This window comes from Neodiprion fabricii, chromosome 6 (genome assembly GCF_021155785.1).
Source record: "Neodiprion fabricii isolate iyNeoFabr1 chromosome 6, iyNeoFabr1.1, whole genome shotgun sequence".
NCBI lineage: Eukaryota > Metazoa > Arthropoda > Insecta > Hymenoptera > Diprionidae > Neodiprion > Neodiprion fabricii.
Genome location: NC_060244.1, coordinates 15,037,719 through 15,058,986, shown reverse-complemented (window position 1 = coordinate 15,058,986; position 21,268 = coordinate 15,037,719). Strand labels below are relative to the sequence as shown.

Sequence of the window (21,268 nt, the reverse complement as noted above, 5' to 3'; positions counted from 1 at the left end):
TCTCTATCCAAAATTTACCCCTCCCCTCTCCGCGGTACTGAGCTATCGAGTATATGGTCGCGATATTTCGCATTACCGATTTCGAGGCGTGTTAATCACGCCAGGCGCCCAACAAATCTCGCGGTATTGTTTTAGGTCCAGGGTACATCGTGGACGCCGATTTATTGTGTACGAGGTAAGTTCTCGGTCATTTTCTCCGAGTGATCGAGGTGCAGAAAAATCCACGTCACAAATTGGCGCCCAACGTGGGGCCTTCGCGAAATTTCCGCTGTAAATTTCCGAGAAAGATAGTAGCGTTGCGCGTTTCGGAAATTTCGACTTAGCAACGGCTAGCGCGCGCGGAACCAAACAACAGCGTTCGGAGAATTCGGGGGAGAGAGGTCGCGAGACACTTCGGTCAAGCGTGTTGACGTTTGGAGCACAGCGGGACAGGTGTGAATACGTAGCGAGGAAATAAAATTGTATACAAAGGGTGGCGAATAACATCGAAAATTTGCGATTTACGACTCAGGCTACGAGTTGACGAATATACCGGGTGACTAGAAAGTATACCACGTATATTCGTACCTCCCCTCTCTAATAATAGGAATAAAATCGCCTGCCATTATCGCCTATCTCTTGATTGTGTCATATTTTATTTTCTTTTGTTATTATTTTCGATTTCGAATTTCTTTTTGTTTTTCACTGTCTTCTGCGGTTCCGGAATTATTTTTTTTTGTTGTTTTTTTTTGTTGTGTGTTCAACGACGGCTTTTAGCATTGCGGTCAAGGATTAAAAATTTTTTTTTGTTTGTTGCTTGCGCGACAATATTTTTTTTTTCTCTTCTTTCTCTCTTTTCTTTTCTTTTCTTTTTTTTGTTTTTTTTCTTTCAGCTCGTCTTTTGTTTTTGGTTTGTTGTTTTCTTTTGTGGTTTTTTTTCATTTCGTGTGCAATATTTCCTTTGCTGGCGCTTTTGTTTCGCAAGTAATGCTATCATTAAAATATTAGCGGTGATTTCACTAATACGAGGGGTCCATATTGGAGACCCTGGCTTGCGTTCAGACTCTACCTACGGCTTTTGTCTTTTGAATCGAACAGTTTGATTTGGCGTGCTTGTACTTTCATAACTGTCCCGTTCTTTTTTTTTGTGCGTGCTTTTACCTTCATTTCTGCTCTTCATTTTCGCGGGTAAAGTCAACATGGCGGAAGTACCCATTGGCGCGTGGTTGTATGACATGACGAGCGATGAGCTCGAGTTGGCGTTAGTGACCGCGAGGGTAAATTCCACCGGTAGCCTACTGGTGCGTCGTGACCGGTACGTACGACACCTCTTGCGTGAGCGCGGGGATTTGACGGTCACCTGGGAACCAGAGGACGAGGATGTCTTCGCGGGGTTGGCCGAATTAGCGACCGTTACGGAACCGGTGCGGGAACAGCCCCGAAGGGCTAGCGATTCGCGGCTGTTAGAACCCGTGAATATTACCATCGCGACTCGACTAACCACGGTAGCAACGACGAGTACGGTGGTGAGCGTAGCCGTCGCCTCGGCGGCTATCACCACCTCGGCGGTGTATGGTAGCACCTCGCGACCGACCGCGTATCAGGTTCCGACGCAAATACCCTTCCACGCGATTCCGTTTTCAATGGCTAGCGGAGCCCAGGGGCACTGGGGAGAGGCCTCCCCACTCCAGGGACACCGACATGGGCTCGAGGAACCCATCGTGGATTCCACCCGGTTAGTGGCGGGGGCACCAGCTCCGCGGGTCGAGTTCCGGTCGCTACCGGTCGATCCCGCCACAATCCCTCGCGATATGGCGACCGCTGCCCGGCCGACCTGGGCCCGGGATTCAAACATCGAATCGCGTACCCGGGAAACAATCCGTGACATCCCGAGGGCCCTACGAGGGTGGAACCTCAAGTTCTCTGGGATTGGCGAGCCGAGTGTCGAGGATTTCTTGACGCGATTAGAGGAGTGGCGTAGTTTGTCGGAGTTGAGCGAGAACGAAGTGTTGAGTTCGCTCACGATGATCTTCTCGGGCGTGGCCCTGGAATGGTTGCGTTGCGAACGAGATAGCTGGGTCACGTACGACGAGTTTCGCGCGGCCTTACGTTTGTGGTTCGGGGACGGGACAGTCGGAAGTCGCGTGGAGGACCAGGCTAGGTCACGAACTCAGGGACCAGTAGAGTCAGTTACGGAATATCTTTCCTGTGCTCGAGGGTTGTTGAGACGGATGCCGCGTCCGTACACTATGGAACAGCAACTAGACCTGGCTTTTAAGAACCTGCATCCCGAAATTCGCGAAGTCCTCCGTCGAAGGGAAATTCGTACGTGGAGCGAATTGATCTATCTCGCCACGGAGCGGGAAAGAAACCTCGCGTTATCTCGCGAATACCGCCCCCCGCCCACGCCGAAAGAGTCCTTTATTAGCGAGTTAGCGTGCCGGACCAAAACCGCGGCGGCTCGAGGCGAACCTGGATTAGCCGCGATTACCGAAGCAGGGGTCGAGTCAACCGTAGCGCAGACGATCGAGAAGCTACTCGCGGCCCAGGTGAAAGGGCTCGAGGAGAAATTGTTGAAGGCGATGGCGGTGGCGACCCAGAGGGGCAAATCTAGCGGCGCACAGCCAAGTGGCGGAAGCCCGGCTCCAACGAGGCCGACCTCGCCGAAGCGACCCGCGCGAGGACCAAGGAGGGGAGCGGCCCCCTCGGTTAACCAGCCGGCCCCTGGCGTGTCCCGGGCCGACCAATTTCGTGGCGACAAGGTGTGGGACGAAAAGTTATGTATGAATTGTCATCGTCCCGGTCACCGATTCAGCCGCTGCCCGGACCGTCTATTCGACGAATTGTCCGCGGTGTTCGGGAAACCAGGGAGGGCAGCCTCGCTAAGTGTCGGCGCGGCGCCCCGAGTGGAAGACACCACGGCATTGCGTGGCGTCGAGGAGGAAATCGCGACGTGTTTTCCGATGCAGACCATGGAGTTCGGTCAACGCTGGTTTTTGCGGGTGTGTATCGGGGGCACATGGGTCAGTGCGTTGTTAGACACCGGCTCATCGCGAACATTTCTCGGTACGATCGGACACCAAATTGCGTTAGAGTACGGGCGACCAGTAAAATCACCCAGCTGTTCGAGTGTCGTATTGGCGAATGGATCGGTAGAGTCAATAACCGGAAAAGTAGAGCTGCCGATAACGTTGCTGGGTGTCGCGCATAAGTTTTCGTTGCGGATTATCCCCACCTTAGTTGGAGATTGCGTTCTGGGCATGGATTTCGTGCGAAAATTTGGCTTTTCGATTGACGGCGCGCGCGAATCATGGAGAATCGCGAATATTCCGGAATACGAGAGAAAATTTGAGGAGGGTCGCCCGATCCCCGTTACCGAGGTGTCAAGTTGTAGCGGTATCGTAGAGCTAGGGGATACCGAGAATCGCGAATTACAGGAATTCTTAGCGAAGGAATTACCGAAAGTCTCGGGAGACTTGTGTCTCACTCATCTCGCGGAGCACAAAATAGACGTGCAGGGAAGCGCCCCGATCAAGCAGCGGTACTATCTCGTATCCCCGAAAGTGCAGGAAGCTATTAACGAGGAGGTAGACCGTATGCTCGCGGACGGAGTGATCGAACCCTCCCAAAGTTCGTGGTCGACGCCAATCGTGATGGTCAAGAAGCCAAACGGGAAATATCGGTTCTGTTTGGATTTTAGAAAAGTAAATAGCGTTTCGAAAAAGGATGCGTACCCGATCCCGTTTATGAACGGTATATTGAATAAATTGCGGTCGGCCAAGTACATCTCTATATAGACTTGAGTCAAGCTTACCACCAGATTCCCTTGACACGCGAGAGTCGCGAAATAACGGCGTTGACGGTCCCAGGTCGCGGATTATTTCAGTTTGTGCGGATGCCATACGGGCTTACCGGAGCCCCGGCCACCTTTCAGCGGTTAATAGACAAATTAATTACTCCCGAGATGGAGCCGCATGCCTTCGCGTATCTCGACGACATTATTGCAGTGACCACCGATTTTCGTTCGCACTTGAAATGGCTATCTCGCGTGATCGAGCGGATAATGTTGGCCGGGCTTACCATCAACCCGGAAAAGTGTGAGTTTTGTCGTAGCGAAGTTCGGTATCTCGGGTTCAAGGTAAACCAGGATGGCCTACAAGTCGATGCTGACAAGGTGGAACCTATTCTAGCGTATCCAGCACCGAAAAACCTACGGCAATTGCGGCGATTTTTGGGTATGGCGTCGTGGTATCGAAAATTCATCCCTGAATTCGCGAGTGTGGCGGAACCCCTTACCCGGCTATTGCGTAAGGATAAGAGATGGGACTGGGGTAGCGAACAGGAAGCGGCGTTCAAACGCATAAAAGCCGCGTTAACGTCGGCTCCGGTTCTAACGTGTCCCGATTTTGAGCACGAGTTCGTAGTACAGACCGATGCGAGTAGCTTTGGCATTGGCGCAGTCTTGACACAGACTGTTGGCGGTATTGAGCGTGTGATCGCGTACGCGAGCCGGACAATGTCGGATGCGGAACGGAAGTATTCTACAACCGAACAGGAATGTCTCGCGGTGATTTGGGCCGTTAAAAAGTTTAGAGCATACCTAGAAGGATATCACTTCACGGTGATAACCGACCACGCGAGTTTAAAGTGGTTGCGGGAATTGCGAAATCCGACGGGTCGGTTAGCTAGGTGGGCGCTCGACTTACTCGAGTATGATTGCGAAATTAGACACCGAAAAGGGGCGATGCACCATGTGTCCGATGCCCTATCGCGGATGTACGAGGGCGAAAACGAGGGGACGGAGCAGCTAGCCGCCCTCGACGTGGCGGGGGACGGCAGACCAGGGACGGAGCGTAAGGCCGTCTGGGATGTCGTCGTCGACCCCTGGTACCAGCATCGCGTGAAGGACGTCCTGGACTACCCACACAAGTTCCGAACTTGGTCGGTGGTCGAGGGGCGTCTATACCATTTCCGGGCGGACCCCTTAAGGTCGAAGCACATAAAATTACAGAGGCCATGGGCAGAATGCAGAAGCCGTAGCGCATGCGCAATTGCGAAAGTCCAGTAGAGCCATATGGCTTCTGCATTCTGCCCATGGCTTATGGATTTTCAATCTACATAAAAATCCATAAGCCATATTCCATGGCATAACAAACACAGAAGCGTGCGTGATTGTACCACTGTTGATTACCTGCAACTTAAAAGAATAGGATATACATTTTAACAGACAGGTAGGCACTTTTATTGTTCAATAATTAATGTAGGTAAAATCACATACTGGACATGGGTGTCAATATTTCGTCTTTTGTAAATACAACTTTGAATCCTGGGCAGTGTAACATTTTGAGGTTAGGCGGATTTACGTGCATGATTTCTCCAACTCAAATTTACCACATGAATAATTTATTATTTAATTATTACAATACATCGGTTGTATGATGATTTTCTTTATATTCCATATGAATATTCAGATCTTGCCGTTATAGACATGGACAACGATCATACGGATTACTGTCGACGAAGCAATAATTCAAGGAATTTCGAAGACTGTGGAATGCAAGAAAATTTGGATCCTCAAGTGGTACTGCAAAATCAAGAAGAGCGAGGTTTTGATGAAATCTTGATAGATGCGGTTAAAAGCTATCCGCATCTGTACGATACAAGCTGCAAAGACTACCGCGATGCCATTAAAAAAGAGAACTCCTGGGTGGAGATAGCCGGAGTTTTGAATGCGACTCGTCAGTATTATTTTTGTTTGCCAATGAAGTATTCTTATATGAGCAACCTTGCTCACTCTAAATTAAGGTCGATGATTGAATTCGAATGACAGATTTCTCTTGCAGACATTTGCAATGTGATTTGCATCTCTATCACTTTCTTTGTAATATATAATTCTTATCAATGCGTACTACACTCACATCACTTCATGAACTTCCACAAAAGCACACAATTCATCATTTTTAAGTTGATCCTTTATCAAAAATAACTCGATGTGTAAAAAATAGATCAAATACTGAAAAACTGCTATGCTATTGTGCAATAAATGTTTTTAAACAAATTTCTCATAAATTCAATTACAGCTCAAATTTGCTCCACTCGTTGGACTCGATTAAGGGAATCTTACTCGAAAGAAAAAAAAAAAAAATACTGAGAATAAGAGCGGAAGTGGAGCGGCTCAACGGCGAGGATTCGTACACTTCGAAGCCATGCGATTTATAGATAAATTCGTAAAAACTCGATCGTGAGATTTCTCAACTTTATATTTTGCAGACTCTTACATCATATTAGTAAAAAATTGTACTCTTGTGGATCTACAAATTGAATTAAATATCTCCTCAGATCGGTCAGCAATGTCAAGATGACACAACCATTCAGTTCAACTCATCAGCAAAGCGAGAGTCGAAATCAGGCAATCTCAAAATGGGTGCAGCAGCAAGGCGATTTCACTTCGGAAATCCACAGCAGTTCATCGCAACAAGATATCATCAATGTATCGGAATCAACAAATCGACCGACTCCATGCACGACACCCGAAGTGATGAATTTTGAGGAAGCGTCATCATCATCGTCTTTTTCAACAGATTTCACTGTGAACGAGTTTGAAAATCGATCAGCGTCCACGTCGAATGAATCATCATATCAGTCTCCACTAGCGTCACCCACAATACATGAAACTCCCAACACTTTCAAGAAACCACCATCATATACGAAGGGCAGATTTAATCCATATATAACGATAAAAAAAGACTTTAAAAAAAAAGAAGCAGAGAATGATGAATTTGAAGCATCTTTCATTAATTTTAATAAGGTAGTTACAGCGCATTTGGTAAATAAGAAAAAACCTGAACAAACATGTAACCATCACGACCATTCTTTCGGCAATTTAATTGTGACAGAATTGAATAGAATGAAGGAGGATGAAAAAATCAATAAAAAACGAGAAATCCTGAAAATTTTATGGCAGAATAGTAGCCCCAAAAAAGATTAGATAGTTTTTCTCCAATATATTTTTTTGCTATGGAGAAAGAACTTTTGGATGAGTTTGTCTACAAAGTGGTCAGGTGGGATTAAACGTTGTTTAATTGGCTGTGTGAGTGACTATTAGATTATAAAAACATTAAAAACTGAAAATTATCATGTCTAGTCAAAGGCATTATCATGTTAAGTCATATCATATAAATATAATATTTTTCTTCATTAATTCATTATCATATAAAGGCGAGACCTGTTGAAAATTTCTCATTACGATAATTTCTACATATGTATAAGAGATTCTATTCTTAATTTTATATTTTTATTTAAGTCAGTTAACCACCAAACTTACCTGCAGTGTTCAAACTTAAAAAAAAACAGTGATTTTATGAATAGTGGAAATAACTTACAAACTGATGTAAGAATAATCCTTTTAATAAGATTAAGTATCGCATAATATGTTATTGTTGATGGTATATATTATTAGTGAAACGGGACCAGCAATAAATATTACAATATAATATACAAGTGAGTCGTACGTCGATTAATTTTTTTAGTCTAGATTTTGCCCCTTAGTCACATAATCGTACTGCCAATTTACCATTCCCGGTGGTGTTAAGAAATAATTGCTCAAAGTTTCTCTTACGTTTACTGCATATGCAATCCCATTTTCGATATTCTCGATAACTTCATCGTTGTTTTGAAACTGAATATTGTCACCTTCTTGGTGGCGGATGTAATTGTGTAAACACACAGTTGTTAAAATATATTTATTTATATTTTCTGGAATCGCAACAATGGGTCGATTGTAAATTGCCCATTTTTTAGCTAAGATCCCAAACGAATTTTCTATTATACACCGTGCTCGAGACAGTCGATAATTGAAGATATTTTTACGTTCGCCAAGATAATTTCCTGTGAAAGGCCTCATCAAATGTTTACCGATAGGAAATGCTTCGTCTCCGATGAAAAAATAAGGCATTTGAATGTCGCTTCCGCTCAATTTGCTGGCTCCTTCAGGGATATTTAGCTGCCGGTTTTCAGGATTCAAGTCGCTAATTGCGAAAATTCCACCATCACTGTTCTTACCAGCGGAGCCGATATCAACTAGTGTGAATTTGTAATTATGATCACATACAGCCATCAGTACTACGCTGTATCTCTTGTGATAATTGAAGTACAGAGTGCCAGAGTTGGGCGGACATTGTACATCGACATGTTTACCATCGATCGCCCCCAAGCAATGTGGAAAATTCCATAGTTGCCAAAAGCCTTCAGCAATTTGTAAATATTCTTCTTTCGAAGGCGCTTGAAGATATCTGTGGCCAAGAACTCTCCCCAATGCGTCGCTGGTCTCTTTGATTATCTTATGCACTGTTGACAGACCAACACGATAAGCAAACGCTATGGCAGGAACTTTGTCTCCACTTAAAAATCTGAAAGGTAAAAATACATATGACGATATTGAATGGATACGTATTGTATTATACTTATTTATCTACGTAGAATTACATCTTGACTTATACAAATTAATACCGTAGCGTCAAAGCGAGTCGTTGTTCAGGATTAATAGCACGTGGACTTCTTTTTAACAAACTTGGATTTGCAATATCCAATAAGTTCTGGAATGATGGAAGTGTCATACGAGCATATTTCCAGAACATCTGCGGATCAGTTTTCAACTCTTGAAAGAGATTGTGGAAAGCACCCTGCTGCCGTCTGCGCATGTTAATTGGTCGGACCCACAAACGTCTGCGCCGCCGACGTATTCTCTCTCTTCGGCGATTTACCAAAATTGCTCCCAGATAAACCGAGGAAATTAACAATAAATCAGAGTCATCCATTCCTATAATAAAAATTCATTATGATTCGAAATTCAATCTAAATAAAAAATATAATTATATTAAAAATTTGAATTGTAAAAATCACTTAAACTGTAGAATGTCCAAGATAAAATACTGAGATTAATATATCGAACAAAACATTAACGAAGATATTGTTCTTAATAATTGACCAAAAAATGAGTTGGAGAAATCATGTGCGTAAATCCGCCTAACCTTAAAATGTTACACTGCCCAGGATTCAAAGTTGTATCTACAAAAGACGAAATATTGACACCCATGTCCAGTATGTAATTTTACCTACATTAATTATTGAACAATAAAAGAGCCTACCTGTCTGTTAAAATGTATATCCTATTCTTTTGAGTTGCAGGTAATCAACAGTGGTACAATCACGCACGCTTCTGTGTTTGTTATGCCATGGAATATGGCTTATGGATTTTTATGTAGATTAAAAATCCATAAGCCATGGGCAGAATGCAGAAGCCATATGGCTCTACTGGACTTTCGCAATTGCGCATGCGCTACGGCTTCTGCATTCTGCCCATGGCCTCTGTAATTTTATGTGCTTCGACCTTTAGTCGAGCCAATACTAGCGGACTTGGCGCCGTGGAAATTGGTGCTCCCGAGGGAGCAGCGATCGCGGATTTTTGCGGAAGTCCACGAGGACCCCCAGGCAGGGCATCTTGGCGTCAAAAAGACCTACGCGCGAGCGAGGGCCGACTATTACTGGCCCGGAATGTATCGCGATATAGTTTTAATGGTCCGAGCGTGCGAGCGTTGCCAGGAGTGCAAGGTACAGCAGGTGCCACCAGCGGGCCTTATGGGTCGACGGGTCGTCGACACGCCCTGGACGGTGGTTGCGGCGGACGTTATGGGTCCATTTCCCCGAAGTCGCGCCGGGTTCGAGTACTTGTTGGTTTTTGAAGATCTATTTACCCGGTGGGTGGAGGTAGCGCCGTTGCGGAAATCCAACGCGAAAAACATTCTTGCCGCGCTGGAAGACCTCGTGCTGTCCCGATGGGGTACCCCCGAGGTGCTCCTGACGGATAACGGCACGGAATTCGCGAATAAGGCCGTCGACGAACTGTGCGCTGCGTATCATATTACCCACGCAAAAGTACCGCCGTACCACGCGCAAGCTAACCCCGTGGAAAGGGAGAATCGCGTATTAAAGACAATGATCGTGGCCTACATCGAGGCAGATCACCGGGACTGAGATGTGCACCTTCACGAATTTCGATTTGCGTATAATACCGCTGTGCATAGTTCACTAAGAGTCAGTCCCGCGTTTTTAAACCTGGGTCGCGATCCCAAACCACGGCTGCAATTGCGACGGCTAGTAGAAGGTCCCGCGGAAATCCCCGTTCCCCGTCCCGAGGTCTGGGAAGACCGAATGGCGAAGTTATGTGAATTACGTGACTTAGTGACGAAGCATCTCGAGGAGGCCCACGAGCGACAGGCGCACTACTATAATCGAGGGCACCGGGATGTCCGCTTCGAGGTAGGGGATTGGGTTTGGAAGCGAAACCGAGTCCTGTCGTCAGCGGCCCAACAGGTCGCCGCAAAATTGGCGCCAAAATTCACCGGTCCGTTTCGTGTCGTAAATGTAATCTCGCCCGTCGTGTATGAGTTGGAAGATAGCGAGGGAAAGTGTTTTGGAAAACAGCACATTAAGGATCTGAAGCCGTACGTAGAGTCTAAAGAGATTAGGGAATGAGACGGGAGGCGTGTTACCCAGAGGTGGGAGGTGCGGTATACTTTACCTCCGCTATTGCTTTCCCAACAGTGGACCACACCGCCGCGGAGGACCCGGAGGTACTCCGCGCATTTCGCGATGTACCGCGGCTCGCGTTACTGCCCGGGCCGGGGGCCGTCACTCCCCCCCTTCCGCCCGCACGGGGACCGTGGCCACAGGGGGCCCCACAGGCGACATGGAGGAGGTGGCTGCCGCCCGGCGGCTGCTTTAACCGTTGGGAGAGGGGGCATGGGTACCCCCGATGTTATGCCCCGCTGGGGTTCTTCTGCCGCCAGTGTGGCTGGCCAGGAATGACTACATTCACGTGCCCAGAGTGCTGGAGGCGGCCCAGCGGGCCGTGGGTAAATAACACCCCCGCTGCCATAGCCGCGTATGAGAGGGGCGAGCCGCGACCGCGGCTAGTCCAGGAACCTGTCCCCCGCATCCGGGACTTACCCCCGCGAGCCCGCGCCGCGTTAGAGCCGACGCTGGATGATGAGAGGCTGCGGGCCCAATGGCCGGCGATCCAGCCACTGGTGATCGCGCTGGAAGACCGCGGGAGAGGACGCGGAGTACCGCGCAACGGGGCGACCCAGCGAGCCCGCCGCTGGGAATAATTACCGGTCCGCCGATGGACCTAGTTTTTTTTTTTTTTTTTTTTCTCTATTCTGTTTCTTTTCCCTCCACTCTCGTTTGTTTTTTTTTTTGTTTTTCTTGTTTTGATTTCCTGTTCTTTTTTTCTTTCTCTCTTTTTTTTTTTGGTTTTCGGTGTGTATAATTGTGGAAGGGGTGTACGTAATAACTAATAATAAATGAATAAGGACAGATTATATTGCATTTTTTTTTGTGGGGGTTGGGGTTGTGAATGCCGTCGATAGAGAGAGAGCACCCTGACCCATTGACGTCAAGGGCCCTAGGTTCCGGTCACTCGAGGAGTTCGGTTCGCGGGAATTGGCGCTGGCGCTCTGTCACCCCGCGATCCGTCTAGGGGGGGGGGGGGGGGGAGTTGTAACGTGGCAGTTTTACTGCGCGTTCCACACGGCTCCCCGAACTCTGGACGGACCACCGACTTAGGGAGCACGCGAAGTAGACCGCGGCTCATTTCGAAAAAGAGCGCCAGGACAATAGTCACGCATCCGAGACTCTAAGAGGGGACCATCGCCGGTTTAGCGAATAAGACTTTTGAGGATTTTTGTTTATTTTTTTTTGGGTGGCGAGTAAATGCGGCTTCGGACAGGGGATCGGCAGCAAATTCGAACGATGTTACTGGATGGCAATCGCGGCGGATCGCGACGAAAGGAGGGCCTCGCACGAGGCTACGGAGAGAGCGTCAACGGAGAGCTCTGCCGCGAGGGAATCCAAGGCGGACGAGATTCCCGTTGGTGGCCGGCGAGCCGTAGCCCCCCCCCCCCCCCCCCCCTCCGTCGCCCAACTGACGACAGGTGCCCTCGCGAAGTCATCACCACGCCACTGCCAAGCTACGGGGTACACGAGACTGGTCAGCCAATCAACACCCCGCGACAGCGGAATCCAACGATAGCGATACGCTAGATTGTAAGAATTGCGTAACGAGAACCCCAATGCGAGCGGAAAAATTTTGACTAGGGATGACGCCTATGTTCGGGGCATGTTCGAATTCCGGCTCCGATTTGCAGGACCCGGCACTTGAGTCCTGGCGACCGATAGCGTTAATGGCGTGGCGAGAAAGTGTAGAAAAAGTAAAGTTATTGTGTTTGGGATGGCTGAGACAGGCGTAGGGGAGTTTCTGGTGTGGCTGAGGAGCGGTAAGCGCTTATAATTCTTTGCGGGCATATTTCGAGCGCAAGTTAAATTGGCACACCGATAAACGGTCGGCCCACGCAATCTAAGAGTTAGAGTAGCGCTCGAAATCTGTTTGCCGATCTCCTTGAGGATGACCGTAGCCTGAGTTTTCGCGATAACGCGTAGAGTCACGGTTTCGCGTGGGGAACAATTTCGGAGTGAAATTGAGTGTGGCCAAATTCCGCTGCACAGGGTCTCGTCGAGTCTGCGTACGTAAAAAGGGTGGTGAACTTAGAGGGAATAGAGACTTCGACTTGAGCTCGGATGCGTCATAATACGCTATACACTCGCGCGATTAGAAAAGCTTTCTAGAGCGATTAATTTGGTCGCGATTAGCGCGTCGAGGCACGTCCTTTTCGATTTAGTTTATGAATTATTGTGCATCAGCAAAGTGGCGACTAGCGCCCGTAGAAATAAGATACCAGCTAGATTTGATCAGAACTGCGATTAGTGCGTCGAGTACGATCTAGATTACGTTTTTGTTTAGCAGTTTATAATTAAGTGACGATTAGCGTCGTAGTTGAGGCCGATCGCGGGCAGCGCGTCGAGTCCGATTTTGTTTTTGGTTTTTGCGAGTTAAGGTATTGTTAAGACGGCGACTAGCGCAAGAAGGCCGTAGAGGTCTCCTAGATTTGTTCATTTTTTTTTTATTTTGTTTGTTTCTCCCTTTCTTATTTCTTTTGGATTAAATTTAACCCGTTGTATTTGGAATCGCGAAGGACGACTTGCGCAGTCGTATGATTATTTTTATTTTTAATTTTTTTTGTAACATTGCTGACGGTAAATATATTATTTGAATTTTATAGTGATTTGGCCAGACCACGCATTGGCTTACTTGTGTTACATCTCTCTCTGTCCAAAATTTACCCCTCCCCTCTCCGCGGTACTGAGCTATCGAGTATATGGTCGCGATATTTCGCATTACCGATTTCGAGGCGTGTTAATCACGCCAGGCGCCCAACAAATCTCGCGGTATTGTTTTAGGTCCAGGGTACATCGTGGACGCCGATTTATTGTGTACGAGGTAAGTTCTCGGTCATTTTCTCCGAGTGATCGAGGTGCAGAAAAATCCACGTCACAATATATATATATATGTCGGAGAAGAATAAAGAGGACGCATCATCAAGTGAATTGGAAACTTGAACTTTGAATGAGTCCGCCGTATCAAGCGTCAAGCGTTATTCAACATGCTTTGAATATAGAACAAACAAATGAATTGTTTATAACAACGCTTGGATGAAATCGACAGTCACGGAAAAGCAAGCGAATTGACCGGACGTGTTGAGATCATCGCGCTTTCTATAATGAACAATCCACAAATTGGAAATCCTACATCCTCTCCGCCTTTCCGTGGCTTCACCCCGACATATATATTCTCTTCTAAGAGCACGCGAGGATTGATCAGCCGACACATGATTGCGAGAAAGATAGCTGAAATTTTTCTGATCCGGGTTACCAAATAACGAAACGGAAAAAAAAATGGAAAAAAATCTACACACTCTCGGAATTGTTTTTTTTTTCATTCTTTTTTTCTCTTCTCGGTTATCAAAAACACAAAAAAGAAAGCGGGATTAAGCAAGAATATGAAATAAGAAAAAATGTAAGGAAAAAGAAAATCGGTCCACTCTCACTTCCATTTATTTTCTCTCTTCTGAGTTACCCGTAATGAAAAAGGGGCGGGGATTAAGTAAAAAAAAGAGGCGCCAAAAACGGGGAACAAATCGATTCACTCTCGGTATTTTATTGTTTCAATTATTTGTTCTCTTCTAAAAGAAAAAAATAAGTGAATAAAAAACAAAAGAAAAAAATAAAAAGCGACCCAGGATCGAACCCGTGTCCCGCAATACCCCACCCTCATGTGGTATCCACTCAGCTGCGCTACAGCTACGTCCGTGTACGTGTGTTTGCTTGATATGTTTACGGAGCTTGCTCGGAATTCGCTGATGATTCTTTGGAAGATTCATTTCGAGAAAAAAATAATTTCGCCCAACCACTTGCCCATTGCACATTTTGCATAAATGTTATCGAGCTGGCTTCGTATAGTTTTACATAGACTGCGTGTACAAATATTGGAGAACACCAGGCGTCACATATTTTCATATCAATAAAAAAATAATATTTATTAAAAAAAAAAAATAAGTATTCGGGCTGGGAATGGTTAATTATTTTGGTTCAGCGTCCGCTAATTGAATCCAAAATTTATCAAATCTGGAGATACTTTTATTCACTGACAATCATAATTGAAACAAGAAAAATCCCAATTCTTGCATTCCAGGAAACACCTGTGCGAGCGGGGACAAGGATGCGATTGGCAACCACTTGCTCGAGCGACCGAGTATATCTATATTAGGGTGGTCGTTAAAAATTAAAATCTTTGCGGCGCCCGAAAAAATCCTTCCTTCTGATGAGAAACCACGGGAAAAATTTTGCTTTTGCGATTTAAACAAAAATAACACGTGCCGACCTCCAGTTGAAGTTAATTTTTCGATCAAATTATAGTTTTTTTTAAATTCGTCACAGTATTCAAGTTTGGGTAAAAATCATTAAATACGGCTAATAGAAAATTAAATTCTCTATAAAAATGTTCCTTTAAGTTTCTGATAACGTTCATATCCATCGCAATAATCTCAATATCAAATTTATAAATTCTAACTTATTATCAAAATTACTGCTGAAGATTTTGTTTTTGCTAAAATATAAATAATGTTCTAAAACTATCTTGAATTTTAGATATTTCGTTATGTGTAAATGATTTTCAAAAGGAACCTCTATCGGTAAGTTATCTATGATTAATCTGTAATGACGTCGATATCGATATTTTTCTATGTTATCGACACTTCTAAAAAACTGTTCACAGTAGACGTTGCGTGATTCATTTATTGTGACTGTACTCATCACATCATTGACTTTAATGTGGTGACGTGTAATTTATTTCTGTATTTCAAATTTAAGCCCTTAATCGAGGTATTGAATTATCGAATTGTATCTATCATAATGAATACATTGTAAAATGTGATTGCTGCAGTGTAACGTCATTTGCATTCGTGAGGTTATAAACTGAACTAAAGTTCAACAATTCGATTAAAATCTGCTGATCATCTGTTATAAAAGTTGCACATCAAACATTAAAATTTTTTTCATTAATTTGATCATTTATATATTTTAATATAATCGATAAGATAAATATTTGTTTCTCTTTAAAACCATCATGGCGTTGCAAGACGTAAAAGAAAATATATTTTTAATTGGGGACACACTTTCTCAGATTGACGGAAATCAATTACCATCTAATTTACAAGTTTTACAATTTTTATTTCATAACCTTCGAGTATTAAAGCATACTTTAATTGATAGTAAGAATTTAATTTATGAACAAGTGATTAACTTTTGGCAAAAAGTGAAAATACCAACACAGCAAAAATCTCGATGCATTACAAAAATTGACAAATTATATAATGAGTGGCGCAATTTGCAAAAAAGCTCTTCATTGAAAGGAATTGCCCAAAAAAGAAACGAGGAACCTTTTTCATCACACCTTAACAACTTATTTGACATTGCTCATAATGATGCTTTGACGATGGTTGATGATAAGACTAAAATTTTTTTATTAAATCAACGTAAGCCTTGTCGTGTTGGGTTTATCGAAGAGGTCGAAGATTCAATTACTGATAAATATTGAAATAATTGATGTATTCTATGGATTATATTTAGAAATTACAATTTTTTTTATTTTCACTTTAGAGAGTTCTGAACCTGGTTCACAAATCGTGTCATCAGAAACAAGTTCTTTCAGTCAACGAAGTCTTCAGAGAGATCCAAGTTTTGTAATAGAATTGGATGAATCACCACCATTGAAGAAATCCCGAGGAACAATCGATATTTTCACTCCAAAATTATGCACAATGTTGGATAAATGTAAAATCAGCGATCGTAATGCGACTGGTTTAATGATAAGTTTTCTTCAAGCTGTTGATCTCGATGCTAGCCAATACGTTGTTAATAGAACTTCAATAAAACAGAAGCGTGAAAAGTTTCGGGAAAGAAGAGCTGCAGAAATTCAGCAGAGATTTAAAAATTCAGAACTCAGCAGATTAATTATTCATTGGGACGGCAAACATTTACCTGACATTACTGGTAGAAATTTCGTAGAGCGTCTTCCTATTATAATTTCAGCAGAAAAAGAAACTAAAATATTATCGATACCCAAACTTGACAATTCCACCGGTCGTGCAATGGCCGATGCAGTTTTCGATGCTTTGCAAGAATACGGAATTAGTGAATTCGTAGTTGGTTTGTGTTGTGATACGACAGCTTCAAACACGGGACAATTCAACGGTGCAGCAGTGTTGATTGAACAATCATTGGAACGAAATCTCATTCTATTACCATGTCGACACCATATATTTGAAGTAATACTGAAAGCTGTATTCGATTGTCAAAGTTTCAATTCATCTGGGCCGAACGTACCTTTATTTGTAAGATTCAAGAAAGAATGGGATAAATTAGACCTTACAAAATTTGAATTTGGAATAAATGATCCAATGATTTTTGATATGTTGCAAAATGATATTCTCGGCATTCGTGAGTTTGTAGAGATTCAATTAACTTTGAATCATGATAGAGACGATTATTTAGAATTTCTAAAGTTGACATTGATATTCATAGGAGTAGTACCCGATAATTTTACGTTTCATGTTCCTGGAGCTATGCATCAAGCAAGATGGATGGCAAAGGCTATTTACTCTCTGAAAATTTATCTTTTAAGATCTACGTTTAAGCTGAATTCAAATGAAAAAAAAAGCCTGGGTATAATTTGCGTTTTCATTGTAAAAATTTATATAAAAATATGGTTTATCGCATCATCATCGGTCAAAGCTCCCAATACTGATTTTAAATTGATACAATCGATTCACAATTTCCAATTAATTGACAAAAAAACGTCCTCTGCTGCTTTGAAAAAAATTTTAAATCATTTATGGTACCTAGCTCCAGAAAACTGTTTAATGGCATTGTTTGATGACAACGTTGACAAAGGAACGAAAAAAAAAATGGTTCAAGATTTGTTCGATAGTTCAAATAAAACACATGATTCTTTAGATGAAAGTCAAATCTACAATCCGAAGAAATTAGTTATTGCTGAAAAAGATGTACCAACATTCTTCGTACAAGGATTGGAACAGTTTATTAACCCTTCTTCAATTAATTTCTTTCTTAAGCTGGGTTTGAACACAAGTTGGTTAAAAGAAGATTGCGAAAAATGGCAAGAAAATGAAAATTACCAGAGCTGTTTGAAAGTTGTAAACAATTTATCAGTTGTAAACGATGTTGCTGAACGTGGTGTAAAGTTAATGCAAGAATATAACGATTTATTTACAAAAGATGAAGATCAGAAGCAGTTTATAATTCAAATTTTGGATGATTACAGAGCTCGAAACACAAAAAATACAACAGAAAGCTTAAATTAAACCTTGGGATTGATAAATTAATCCATAGAAAATGATATTGTACTTTTTCGTTCTTTAAATAAATAAATGATATCAAATATAACTTTGTAATCATTAACTAAATCTATTTAAATCAATATTTGCGAATAGAAGTTAGAAAATTGTTCATATTTTAGGAAAAACAGAATTTTTAGCTCTAAATATGGTGATAAAAAAAAATTTTTGTAGAGAATTTAATTTTCTACAATTTGTTTTTGATGATTTTTACCCAAACTTAACTACTGAGACAAATTAAAAAAAAAAACCATAATTTTATCGAAAAATTGACTTCAATTGGCCGTCGGCACATGTTATTTTTGTTTAAATCGCAAAAGCAAAATTTTCCCCGTAGTTTCTCATCAGAAGGAAGGATTTTTTCGGGCGCCGCAAAGATTTTAATTTTTAACGACCACCCTAATCTATATATACACGATTGTGGGCCACCTTCGGTGCATTGCCGCCTAGGTGTCAGGTCGGAAATGGGCCACCTTCGGTGCGTGGCCGCCTAGGTGTCACGTCGACGCTCCAATCTAGCTGGTATCACGAAAAGCCGAGCGATGGAGATCTCCCTACTCATCTCTGCACCAAGAGTGCAAGTCACAACAAACCTCAAACCCGCGGGGAAGAGCCGAACGGGTGAGTCCCGTCCCGTCGGGAAACACCCGAAGGTAACCGAAGCCCACCGACGCTCGGCGGAGCCGAGCGCCAGCAAGCAGTACGACCAGCGGGTTGCCACTTTTTGCCCCCTCCACTTTCTTATTTGAGCATCCGAAAGATAGCAATACCAAAATAATAACGAAAAATTTTTAATTTTAATCGAGTGGTAAGGCTGGTAACACTTCAAATAATAACAATAATAAACCAAAACACTAGTGATTTTTATATAACCTTAAAAAAATCATAACAAAAATCTGTACCGTGCATGTGAGATGTGAGGCATTTTTAGATTGTAATTGATTGTGACTGACATTATTGTAAAATGACATAATTAAAAGTAGACGGAAAATAGTAAAAGAAAAATGAGTGAAAGTAGTGTCAAGACAAAAATATTCGGCCAAAAAAAGTGCTGGGCAAAAGATTGCGGACATCGGAAAGATAAAAACCACTGTGTTTTATCAGCCTTCCCAAGAAATGTGGACAGGTAATACAAATATGAAAAAAAACTGTTAATAATTACTTAGCGATTAAAAATGTCACCTCTTAATTATATATTTTTTTAATCTACAGGTGTAAAAAGTGGTTAAAAGTTGTTGGAGTGAAGGACTTTGTTGGTCTACCAATAAGTAAACTTTCCACTATCAGATTCATCTGTAGTTGTCATTTCAAAGCAGACGACTATAAATCGATAAAAAATGGGCAACGATTGCATGAAAATGCAATCCCATCAATTTTCAGTGAAAGTACAATACCATTAACAGAAGAAGACCTTGATGAGTTTGAGCCAAATGTATTGTCCGACATTTCTATAAGTTGTTAATACATTTAAACCTTGAAAAAAAATATGTTTGTATTAGTTTGATTTGACTAATATCCTGTTATATTTATAGCTTTGCAGGTAAAAGTGGACACCATTAAAGATTCTAACCAGTATGCTTTCCATAATGCGTTTAACGGACCCAAAACTACAAATCCTGTAAGATTTTCAAAATCAATAAATAGTTATATCCATGAAAGGAATGAAGTCGTTCTAGAAGATGCAGTCGTATGTCAACAGGGACACCTCGATGTTACGATCAGAGAATCAAAGGTAATTTTCCACAATATTTTCAATGAACACTAAAGAAATATCCAAAAAATTTATAAACACATTTTATTATTAATAGGAATCAAACAGTCGAAATAACTTGCCCGTTTTAATGACAACACCTACTAACGAATTATGTTGTATCACAGACAACCAGGCTTCATCTTTGACTTCTTTCAGTAGTAGCAAAGAACATAAATTTAGGAAAATGTCATATTCAACAGAAAAGTATTTGTGAAATTGAATGGAAAAATTAATAAAATTTTTTTTTTTATTTTCAGGATATTGAAAATTTTAATGACTCATTAATCATCTCGAGTTCGCCATCAGCTAAAAAAAAAACGAATAGTCCAAAGTTCAGGTGATATTCATTGTTTCTGGAATCAAATAATTTTGATATCTTTAGCTGTCTTTGCTTGTATTCTTTTTTTTTTACTATAAATTCTTTAAAAGATACCATAGAAAAGAATACTTTTAATTATTTTTTTTATTTGTTGAGATGGAAGTTTTAAAAAAGCACGTCGAATGGCTTCCTTATAAAAGAAATCTACTTTTTTTTTAATCTATTAATATGACCTTTAAAGTTGAGCAATATTATCTGTATTTTCCGAAATTTTATATCTCAAATAGCAGCTGGAATAAGTTGGTGAATCTATTAATGTTAAGCTTACCCAAGTTCAAAGTTTAGAGACTTTATTCGGAAGCTTCATATCACAAAATTCATAAAGTAATGAAATACTTTGGATGACATTAAAATTTTTGAAGCATTTAATATTGCTCATATTAGAAAATACACAAATAAAAACCTAAGTTAAAATTTTTTTAGACCTGTTTACCCAAGTTCGTGATGATAAATGGCTAATAAACAATTATAATATACCCACTGAAACTGGGAATAATGACTGGAGAGATCTTAACAGAATGCACGTTGTGACGTGGTATTTCGTACCCCGTCACTTTGTTTAATTATCGCATTCCCCTAGGTACAGATATCGCTAAAAATAACGAAAGCACGTCTGAGGCCAATACTCCAAAAATGAACGACTAATTATCTTTAAGTTGATTTCTCTTTACTAAGCTAATTGTATGCTATTTTCTAATTCTGTAATGCTCTTCGAGAACCATCCGCGAGACCTTCACGTCAAGATACCAGGACACTGCCTGACAGGGGTCACGTACCAGCTCAACATCAACACCACCGATTACAGACGAACGAATACCGCTGAAACCACTCCCGATGGATGCCTATCTAGTTGTCGAAAAGGGTCGTGCGTGATGCACAACAGCACCTCCAACTATTTGAGACTTATCGGCCAGGAGCCGAACCACGAACGAATGCTTCTACCGCTCGGATGCATCGTCAGGCGGTGTACAGGGCTGTGCGTCAAAAACACAACAAAGCCTCCCGTCGACGATACTTATCAGCCTGGAGCTGAACCGACCCTAACATCTACTAAGTCGTTGACTATCCAATAGAAGACGGTTTTCTCTTCACGAACCGTCTTATCGAAGGACTGCGGCATGGAATAGGCTAATGATATGCTGACCACGTGGATCTGGTGGATCTAGTGTGGGGATCCGGGTTGAGGGCCATCACCACCAGATCGTTCCGGCATGAGGGCTTCGATGAGCGAGGGCCGGGATGCAGCGCCGACGAAATAGCTACAACGGGGAGTACCAGTAAAGCAAG

The 21,268-nt window shown here is 42.6% G+C and overlaps 1 protein-coding gene and 2 long non-coding RNA genes across 7 annotated transcripts; 2 read left to right on the top strand and 1 right to left on the bottom strand.

The window, feature by feature from the left end:
- The first annotated feature begins 4,969 nt into the window (after positions 1-4,969).
- On the top strand, positions 4,970-6,840 carry LOC124184304. 2 transcript variants are annotated; one of them, XR_006871159.1, is made up of 4 exons: positions 4,970-5,210; positions 5,466-5,717; positions 6,060-6,220; positions 6,319-6,840. It is a non-coding gene; the product is annotated as an uncharacterized LOC124184304 (long non-coding RNA). The 2 variants fall into 2 exon arrangements; XR_006871160.1 differs by having other exon boundaries at positions 5,184-5,210; positions 5,451-5,717.
- A 530-nt stretch (positions 6,841-7,370) lies between these two features.
- LOC124184301 (protein ANTAGONIST OF LIKE HETEROCHROMATIN PROTEIN 1-like) lies at positions 7,371-9,348 on the bottom strand. 4 transcript variants are annotated; one of them, XM_046573850.1, is made up of 4 exons: positions 9,126-9,348; positions 9,009-9,045; positions 8,488-8,832; positions 7,371-8,387 (listed from the first exon to the last, which is right to left on the bottom strand). In XM_046573850.1, exons 3-4 carry the CDS (start codon positions 8,793-8,795, stop codon positions 7,505-7,507), a joined length of 1,191 nt encoding a protein of 396 aa, XP_046429806.1. In that variant the 5' UTR covers positions 8,796-8,832; positions 9,009-9,045; positions 9,126-9,348; the 3' UTR covers positions 7,371-7,504. The 4 variants fall into 4 exon arrangements, with proteins under 4 accessions (XP_046429806.1, XP_046429804.1, XP_046429807.1 ...); XM_046573848.1 differs by having other exon boundaries at positions 8,488-8,797; XM_046573851.1 differs by lacking the exon at positions 9,009-9,045.
- Positions 9,349-13,324: 3,976 nt separating this feature from the next.
- Positions 13,325-14,796, top strand: LOC124184305. Its single transcript, XR_006871161.1, has 3 exons — positions 13,325-13,335; positions 13,964-13,970; positions 14,688-14,796. It is a non-coding gene; the product is annotated as an uncharacterized LOC124184305 (long non-coding RNA).
- The last annotated feature ends 6,472 nt before the right edge of the window (positions 14,797-21,268 follow it).